The 10,425-nt window shown below is 41.7% G+C and overlaps 1 protein-coding gene across 1 annotated transcript; it reads right to left on the bottom strand.

Moving 5' to 3' along the window:
* Window positions 1-2,823: 2,823 nt before the first annotated feature.
* On the bottom strand, window positions 2,824-7,449 carry FAM181A (family with sequence similarity 181 member A). The gene is made up of 2 exons (XM_060756296.2): window positions 7,361-7,449; window positions 2,824-4,962 (listed from the first exon to the last, which is right to left on the bottom strand). The coding sequence occupies exon 2, from the start codon at window positions 4,889-4,891 to the stop codon at window positions 3,851-3,853; it is 1,041 nt and encodes a 346-aa protein (XP_060612279.2). The 5' UTR covers window positions 4,892-4,962; window positions 7,361-7,449; the 3' UTR covers window positions 2,824-3,850.
* Between the last annotated feature and the right edge of the window lie 2,976 nt (window positions 7,450-10,425).

Below are 10,425 nucleotides of genomic sequence, written 5' to 3'. Positions count from 1 at the left end.
AAGTCCAAAACACCCGGAGGACTAGAGTTTAGGAATCACTGTTTGATTAAGTGCCAACTCTTGCCCTCCCCACCTACTGCATGCAACACTTCATAACAGCATGTGTTTCTTCATCTGTGAAACATTACACAAATTGTTCTTGCTACATCATTGTTTTTACAAAGGATAATTAATAAAGCAGATTTATTGATCACCCCACCCACACCCACCCCCAACGACAATATTCTCAGCCCTGCTTGGCATCACCTAGTAGTCTCAGCAAACAGGGATCTTTCTCACACTGGCATCAAAACATTTTAATTATATATAACATGTCATCTGTATTTATGACATATTGTGACATATCTAAAGTACATGCCTTTTTTCACAATGAGAAACATGAATTTCCAAAAACATATACTAGTCCAAGGAGAGAGTGCAGTATTTCAGCTTGCCACCCACACATAGACATGATGCTTCAAAAAGATGGACCTGATTTGAAATTGCTATATATCTGCAAGCATGAAACACCAATGAATAAAACTCCTATCCCTTGAAAGAGTTGGGCATAAGAGTTTCAAATGATTACTACTAGAGGCTTCACCCAGCATACAAACAGCTCCTAACCTCAGTTTAAAAAGGACCCTGCAACCTAAGGCCTAAAGCGAGGTTATTTTTTAGATTTGTTTCTGACAAAAAATATTTAGCAAAACAGGATAACTTGATAACTCATTTGTACCTTTTTGTGTGACTGTAACATGTTGCCATCATGAAATATAGGTAAAGGTAAAGGTTTCCCTTTGACATTAAGTTTAATCGTGTCTAACTCTTGGGAGTGGTGCTCATCTCTATTTCTAAGCCAAGGAGCTGGCGTTGTCTGTAGACACTTCCAAGGTCATGAGGACGGCATGACTACATGGAGCACCGTTACCTTCCCACCTATTGATCTACTCACATTTGTATGTTTTTGAACTGCAAGGTTGGCAGATGCTAGGGCTAACAGTGTGAGCTCACCCCACTCCCCAGATTTGAACCACAGACCTTTCAATCAGCAAGTCCAGCAGCTCAGCCACCGGGGACTCCTTTCTAGAAATATACTGAATTTGGGTCCATCGTTTTGAAACACCAAATATAGTAAATAAATGTAGTTATGTTTTGTGTTACTATAATGAGCTCCATATTCATTTTTAGTGCTTCTCAGGATCTCTGATATGAGCGACTGACAATGATTTTCCTCCAGTGTGTGCCGTTCTGATCCGTATTTGTGCCTGGCGACAACAAGAAACCCTTTCCCCCTTGCATCCAGTGTTTCATTGATGAATACAGCTCCAGTGACTAACCATCTCTCTGAGTAGCACTGCATTAAATTTCATATTTTGCTTCAAAATGACAACTAATTCACAAAATATAAATTACCAAATAAAATCTTGTTATAGCACTCATAGAGATAGGGCAACCTACTCACAGATTGAAGAACAATTACTCTACTTAAATAGATGTAGTCAAACTGTTCTTATCTCTTCCTTTGATGACAAGAATGTACTTTTCCACTTGAAAGCATTCATGGAACGGAGACTCAAAGAAAACAACTTTATTTTTGTTTGTTTGTTTCAACATTATTTACATGCCAGAAAGAACCAAGTTCTTGTTTACAGAAGTAAGTCTTGCAGTCTTTCACCAATTGTGCAAGCAAAGAAAAACGTCTTATGGCAGAACTTCATGATCATCATGATTTGTTATGAATGAATCCTTTGCCAACACAGGCAGACACGTTCTACTCTCAGTGCAGACTGATTATTTTTATTACAGGCTGAGCATCCCTTATTCAGAATTCCAAAATTCAGGTGCCTGCCATAGATGTGGGTGAAACATCAGGAGAGAATGCTTCTGAAACATGACCATACAACCTGGAAAACTCAGGGCGGTTCCACACAGGGCATTATCCCAGGAGAATCCGCATTTTAAAAAACACGGATTTTCCTGGGGGCCTGTTCATACACACCCCCCCCCCCATAAAATGCACACTTTTGGGGGTGGGTGTCCAGACATTCTCCCAGGTCTAGTCTGGGAGAACATCTGGAGACCCTACCCCCTCCCCCAAATTCTGCAGATCCCTTTGAAACGTAATGAAAACTTACCTGTCCTCCATTACAGGCTTTGAGCAGCTCTTCCAGCTTGTAGACATGATGTGCGAGGAGAGCGGGGGGGGGGGAGCGATTTTCCTCCCTCCACCTTCCCCCCCCCTCCCCTGGCACGTCATTTCTACGTGGCAGGAGAGCTTCTTGAAGCCTATAATGGAGGCTAGGTAAGTTTTCATTAATTTTTCAAAGGGGTCTGGGGGCTTGGGGGGAGGGGAGTGGGCCCACAGTTTACCAAGCTTATTTAGCCGGTAAACTGTGGGAATGGTGTCCAGACACCAGAAGTAGTGGGTTCATCCCGCACCTTCTAAAAAGACGTGGAATAAATCCACTATCTAAGTAATTCACCACATTGTTTTTTGTTCTTTCACTTTCATAAGCATCCTTTGCCCTAACTCCAGTGAATGTGCAGGACTAACTGCACATGGAAATATAGACATTGCTTCAAATTACAATTCTCCACTCATTTCCCATCACAACAGCAATGTGAAATTGGTGAGTTGCATCTACTGTAGAATGAAAGCAGCCTGACCCTACCATGGCTCAATACTACGTAATCCTGGGAGGTGTAGTTTTGTCAGGTCTTTGGCTTTCTCTGCCTCACCAAACTACAAACCACATTAATACCAAGGATTGAACCATTGCAATTAAAGTGGAGTCAAACTGTATTCATTCCACAGTTATGATGCACCCCAGAGGAAGATGACTGGCCCAAATTGAGCTTTGTGGCTGCTTCTTAGTTGAAATTGAAGATCTTCCCAAGAATGTGTCTTCCCTCTTTTTTTCCTGAACTCACCCCAGGGAGGGGAAAAAAACCAAACCCTCAAGGGGGCATTTACACTGTAGAATGAATGCAGTGTTATATCATTTTAACTGCCGGGGCTCAATAGTATGAAATTATGGGTGCTGTAGTTTTACAAGGTCTTTAACCTCTTCTCTGGTGCCCCTCAAATTACAACTAACATTACCCCTAGCATTGAATCATAGAACCATAGAGCTGGAAGGGATCCCAAGGGCCATCCATTCCCACTCTCTGCCATACAGGAACACACAATCAAAGTCTCCTTGACAGATGGCAATCCAAACTGCTTAAAAATCTCAAAAGAGGGGGACTTGACCACACTTTGAAGCAGCATGTTATACTGCCTAATAGCTCTAACCACCAGGAAGTTCTTCCTAATATTTAGGTAGATTAACCTTTCCTGCAAATTGAATCCTTCTGTGTCCTAGCTTCCAAAGCAGTAGAAAACAAGCTTGCTCTCTCCTCAAGGTGACATCCTTTCAAACATTTACACATAGTTATCATATCGCCTCTCTACCTTTTTTCCCAAGCTAAACATACCCAGCTCCCTCAGCTGTTCCTTTTAGAGTTTTGCTCTTGGATCATTTTGCTCACCCTTCTCCGGACACCTTCCAGCTTGTCAATATTCTTCTTGAATTGTGGTGTCCAGAACTAAAGACAGTATTATTCCAGGTGAGATCTGTCCAAAGCAGAATAGAGTGAGTATATGACTTCCCTCAATCTAGATTGGGGTAAAATAGACCATTTTGGTTGTCCTTCTCCAGACATATTGAGCCTGGTAAAAAAAAACTGCATTAATTCCATAGTATCTGTACCTCTCAACAAGAAACCGGTCAAGCCCCCAAGCTAGAGAGAGTCGCTGCCTTTGTTTGTCTCTCTCCTTCCCAAAATGAGGTGAAGCTCTGGAAAATGGTGGGAAACCAGCCTTGCTCTAAATATACCCGAAGACACTGAAGAGGGTGGCTGGGGGTGCTGCAGGTTTGGTGGGGATGGGCTTCCACACCACTGGCTGGTGGTACATTTTCTGCCCCATTCCTCCCAGTTTGCTGAAGGCTTCTCCTTCCATTGAGGAAGCCCCATTTTTCCTCCACAAACCCAAGGCTGGGAAAGGGGCCGCTGGGGAAGGAAAAGCAGCAGTTAGAGGCAGCGGTGGTGGGTAGAGGCTTGGGGAGGCTTGTGGTCCATGGCACTGAAATGGCCAGCAACCCCAGGTGCTCAGCACCTGAAGGGTCTCTGCTTCTGGCCTCTCGGAGGTCCCTCCCTCAGGGCCTTTGTGGCGTTTCTTTCCCCCATAAAGAGGTGGCAAGTCCTTCGACGAAGTGAACCTGTCGGGGCCTTTGTGGCTTTTCTTTCCCTCATAAAGAGGCACCAAGTCCTTCAAGGAAGCAAATCCATCAGTGCCTTTGTGGCTTTTCTTTCCTTCATAATGAGGCAACAAGTCCTTTGAGGAAGATAGTGGTGATGAAGAGAAGAGGCTGAGTGGACCCTGAGTAGGCCTGGGCTCTTCCCAAAAAGAAGCGGGCAACTGTCTTTTCCTCATGGGCACTTGGTCAGGTCTAGCAAGCGCATCCGAGGTGGCCTGTTGTTGCTGTCGCTCATTGTCAGCTTTGCAAGCTTTGTCGCTTTGGGCCAAGATGGAGGTCGAGGCGGTGGGAACTACAGCAACCCGCCCCTCAGAGGTCTCAGGTAACTCAGAGATGTTGAGGCCTCGGCCTTTCCCCTCAGGTACTGCCTTTCGTTCCCTCAGAGATGATGGCTGCTGCATATGGTGGGGATGATGGTGATGGTGACACCGAGGCAAGCGGGCATATTTCTGGGAGAAACGTTTGAGCTGCTTCTGCAAGTATTTCCTGTGGTCGACGGAGCGGCGGCAAGGAGCCGACTTGTCCAAGGCAGCTTTGATGTCACTGGAGGCCAAGTTGACAAAGTTGAGGAGGGTCTTCACCTCACTGTCGGCTGAGGAGGAGGCCATTTCTCATAGCTCAGAGAAGAAGGAGGAAGAAGAAGGGCTCATCCATGAAGGTCTCTTTCCCTTTTTCTGCCCTGGGGACACAAACACAGACACATAACAGTGGATGAGTTTTAAAGCAGGCTAAATCAGGACCATGGTGAATTGTGAACCTTGACATAAATCCCAAGTTCTTTCCCCCTTGATGCAAAATCAATGGCAGATAAAGTTTTCTTAAACTGAGGCACATTATTTCAGTCAAAAAGAGCTTCGAGGCCATCCACATTGAAAAATTATAATGTTGTTGCCTGAAATATTATCTCTGTTTCTGGATATGTTTGACCTGTGGATTCCAAAAATGCTACTAGTTTTCCCTTATCATCTCTAGCTTTTGAGGCACATAACATATGCCACATGCCAGCCTTTATTTGCTCACCCATAGAAAATCATGATAACCATATCTATGAAACTAGAGATGATGCAGCCTATGCAATGCAATTTTCTGAATCAGTCCCCCAAATAAACCCAGGAACAGACCTAAAAACCAAGACACCAAGAACTTGTTTGTTGGGCTGCTATAGCACTGCCATGGCTTCGTCCTATGGAATCCATTTGTAGTTTATTGTGACACCTGAGCTTCCTGACAGACAAGGGTTAATATTTCACAGAACTACAAATTCTAGAAATGCATGGCAGTAAACTTGATGTCAAACTACTACAATTCTGTCTTAGATGCAGGATGCGATGGAATTATTTTGATTTAATTTACTCTGTAGCTCTTTATAACTTATAGAGAAGTTGCTTGGAAATACACAATGAGCACCCCTTTTACAGAAATTCAAATACTCCAAAATCCAAAATGGTCCACAAGGGTGGCTGAGGTAGTGAAACCTTTGCTTTCTGGTGGTTCTGTGTACAAAATCTTTGTTCTGTGCACAAAATTATTTTAAAAGATTGTGTTAAATTACCTTCAGGTTATGTGTATAAACTATATATTAAACATAAATGAATTTCAAGTTTATGCTTGAGTCCCATCTCCAAGATATCTCATGATGAACTTATATGAAATATAGGTATTCCAAAGATCCAAAACACTTCTGGTCTCAAGCTTTTTGGCTAAGGGATACTCAAACTGTAGCAGCAAAAATATTTTTGTTGTGGTTTGGATTTTGCAGCCTAATGTGCAATAATTATCCACATGACCGTAGTGATAAAAAAAGCCATAAGTAGGAAAATGTGGAAGTGATCTACAAATATATAAAGATAACATCTGAAATCTCCATAAAAGTTTTGATTTGATGTAGGGCAATTGCACATTGTGGAAGCACCTGCTGTGAGGGATATAAATATAGGTATATGTATGTGTTTGAATATATGCATTTATCCACCTAAATGTGTAATGTATGGGGCCATGTGGTATTTATTTATTTATTAACTGTACACAATGTGGGGCTGCGTCTAGCCGTTTTGAGTATTAGTTTAACATCTTGGGTGTATGCTGAAGATATGAACCTGTTAATAACACACTGCATGAAACAGCACTTTAAAATGGCATGTGTCTTTGTTTCCCACAGAATTCTATACCAAGACTGTACATTCAGTGTACAAAAATTAATTTAGCCTGATATTACTATCACTTACATGTGCACGCAAATTGGACAATACATGTTAAAGGAGCAGTTATCCAAAAACATGGCATACAGACATAGAGATACACATCATATGAGCAAATCTGTTTTGTTCATATGATGTGTTGCTCTCTGTGTGCATATTTGTATGTACACAGGTCCTTAAGACCATTGATATGTTTCATGCAATTCCTACTAAGTTACTGATGCTCTTTTTTACAGCATAATCTTGTACGTATCTACTTAAAAGTAAGACTCACAATATCATTTCGATGTTAATTCTATACATTGAATCCAGTATATCATACTGTGATTTTAAACACCTGAATACTTATCTCATAATTGCATCATTCTCTCTCTCATACACACACATACACTAACACATACTATACTCTGCACAAAAGAAAGCTAGAATAAGTATGACAGTAACTTTAGACAAAAAAGCATGGTCCTAATATAGGATTTGTTTTTCATGCTCTTGTTCTTTCCCGTGGAGTTCAGGACCACTGCGACGATTCTGCTGTACAATGCACACTCTTAAGCTATTCAGCAAACTGATAGGCAATGTGATTGTGCATCCCACCATACATACATTCATAACCTGATCCACCTTTCAATATACTGCTGCCCCTTCTCTAACAAACATCATTTACTAGTTATGACCCCCACTAGTTAATCTTGTTAGACAGGTAGCATTTAACCTTTGAGTCAAAAACTATGCATCACTTTCATGGCAGCCCCAAGTTAAACACATACACCCCTCCCAACGAGATTGTCTCTTAAATATCGAGTGTTACTGTAATTCCTTGGTAGAGGAGAAGACGCTCACCAGCTAATCTTGTTACATAGGTTAGACACTACCAACCTTTAGAGAAGCAGCCGGACCCTGTGAGTGTTTTGCAGCACTTGAGTAAGCTGAATGAATATCAAGTCCTTCTAGTTAGGAGGCTTTCTCAGGCCAATCAGAAGCCACTTTGCCAAATACAAAGCATCCCAATCAGGCATTAGGCTCCCCGTTCTCACATTCTTTGCCATCACAAATTGTCACCATGGGGACAGCCACAGAAAGACAGCTAATAAATACGATCATTTCCCTGTGATTCCTACCATTCTCCCTGTTTCCAGACCCCCCTCCCCTCCCCATTTTTTCCCTAAACACAATCAAACATGATATGCTGAGGATGAGTAAAGAAAGTTTGCAGAGGCCCTTTCCCCTCTAAACTACTCCAAAGCTGTCTGAAGGCTGGCAGTAAGCATGCTTGAGTAACATTGGACAATGCTAGTTTGGAAAACCTGGCTAGCCTACTTTTTAAACTGTTCTTGATCAGGGCTTTCCCCCCTCTTTAAAGGGAGGGTGATGTCAGAAAAAGGTAGGAAAGGAACAAATCTCTAAAGAGATGTGCAGATATCCATGGAAAAGGAGCTTGAGCGCTCAAGAATCTTGTCTTTATGTTTGCCCCCTCAATTGAGCCGCACAAAAGCTGAATTACCCATTCAAACCACTTGGACAAAAGGATGGAGTTGGATAGTACTCTTGCATCTGTAGTCAAACAGTTAGAGACTTAAATCGAGTCGTCATGATGGAGAAAGAGTTAGACAAAGCCCATAGAATTGCCATCAGCAAACATTTTCCTGTGTCATATTAGTGGGTCTCCATGACTCCCCTTGGCCCCAGGACAATAGCACAAGTTTGCACACTCGACTACTGTCACCCTGCCAACGCTGGCAAGGAGCAGAAACAGGACAATCCTTTAAGGGGAAAGCATGCCCACTGCAGGGAAGGTAAGAAGAGAGGGAAGAAAAGCATGTGAAATGCTAATTGAGCTGCTTCCTTTATTGATTCAGAGTTATGTGAGTCCTCATCCTCCTGGCGGGGTTGTCCTTGGGGGTGGCAATAACTTAATAGCATGCGAAAGCCAGGAGTCCCACACTGTGTGTTATCCCCACAGAGATCTTTAAAAATAGGAAAGTAATGGGAGGAGGGAGGGGTCGCCCTCAGCGAATTTCAGAAATGCTAGACATTCAGGAATAAAGCCAACTCGCAATGTGTAGGTCCACTCACAACCAAGGCTAGCGCAGACATGAGTCCAACTGTTTCCAATCTTCGGACAAACAATGCAAGATATAGGGTCCTTTATACTGTCAAATGCCGACTGATGAATTCAGCAAGTGTTTTATCCCAAGGGACGTAATATTGTCAGGGAAAATTTTAAAATCCCTGCATTCTTCGAACACCACAGGAAAGTACTGGAAGTGATAACTGACGTAAACTTGTAGACTGGTCATATTCTTAATGGTCTAGAAATATTTCTCACTACTATAGAGATTTTCAGAGGAATGGCCATATGGGATTTGATCTACAGGAGTAAATATAGTGTCACCATACTGTATTTTGTGAATAATAGTTACACAAATAGAATGAATTATTAAGCCATTCATTGACAGGTTCATTACTTTTATTCATTAAAAATAATATATGTAATTGGGTGGTATACTAAATAAATTCCTCATTTCACAAAATAGTAATGAAACATGAATAAAGCAAAACATAGGAAAGGAAGATCAAACAATTAGCAGTTTACGATAAAACCAAAGAAAGAACCAGCAAGAAAAAGATCTTGTAAAATCCAAATGTCTAAACATAATTGGATCATTGATTCTTTTCTGGCTTTTCATTTAGGATAATTGTACAAAATTTGTACACAGTGGCTTGGAATTGAGTTAGCAGCAGTATAGTTAAAACCCCAGTGAAAAACTAATGGCTTAGGTCTCATTGATTTCAGTCCAACGAATGGTTTATATCTGACCAGTTAAATGTACTGAAACTTGATGTATCAGGAAGAAAATATGACTTTTTTTCATGTGATTATTTTAGAGTATGAATTGTTACAATATACTTTATTTATATTCTGCTTTATCTCTCCAGAGGGACTCAGAGGCAAACATTCAATGCCTTTTTACACACACAGTGAACAATGACATATAATACAGACAAAGGTGAAGGGCTTCCCCTTTTTCCATCTCTGGCGTCTAGAGGCTATGCTCAAATTCGGCCATGGGGAGCTGCTGTTGTTCCATTTTTCCATGCTGAGGAGCCTGTTGTGCATGGACATCTCTGATTATGTTGCCAGTATGTCTGCATATCTGCATGGGGTGCCCTTTTACCTTCCCGCAGAGGCAGTACCTATTGATCTACTTGCATTGCATGCTTTCAAACTGCTAGGTTGGCAGGAGCTAGGGCTAACAATCAAGAGCTCACCCGAACTTGCGGCTTTAAACTCCCAAGCTTCCAGTGAGCAGCTTTTTTGCAGCTAGCAGTTTAACCTGCTGTGCTACTGCGGCTGAATTCATTCGAATACAAATTCTCTTCTCATCAATAGTTTGCATTATATCATTCATGTCCCTGTTTGTTACAGGGATCCGCAAACATGGAAGACAAGTTCTAAGGCACAAAATCTATCTGATGATAATGTTTTCCACTGATGATCTAAACTGTGTGAATGTCCTGGGAACACATGAGATAGAAAAAACAGGTAACTTGTTCAAATACTCCCCTATTAGCTCCTGATATAGCAGATGAAAGCTATGTCAGATGTGAATGACAGTGACATTTCAGCAACCATGGAAATTGCCAGTGTGGTAACAGTGGTAGATTATATTGACACTCACAGTAATTTTGAGTGAAATGAGAGATAGCACCAAACTGTGCTGGCAACAACTCTGCCTGTAGAGATGCATTGTTGTAATATTGTGCTTACAGTGATTTTTCTCCATCCTGCAATTTGGCTTTTTCACCTGAATGGGGTGGAAGAGGACCAGCCTGCTTTAAAAGACACATTAAATAAGGAATGGGTTCACTTTCCAAAGTAGATTTTCCACAATCTTTTCAGCATTTCTTTCAACAGCAATGGCCCTTAGCTGGAAGATGTA

The sequence above is a fragment of the Anolis sagrei genome, chromosome 1 (assembly GCF_037176765.1).
Source record: "Anolis sagrei isolate rAnoSag1 chromosome 1, rAnoSag1.mat, whole genome shotgun sequence".
Taxonomy (NCBI): Eukaryota; Metazoa; Chordata; class Lepidosauria; order Squamata; family Dactyloidae; genus Anolis; species Anolis sagrei.
Note: the sequence above shows the minus strand (reverse complement) of the source record. Positions and strands in the feature narration are given on the sequence as shown.

Coding starts and splice junctions, on each gene's coding strand:
- FAM181A (XM_060756296.2), bottom strand. CDS start 4,891: ATGGCCTCCTCCTCAGCCGACAGTGAGGTGAAGACCCTCCTCAACTTT.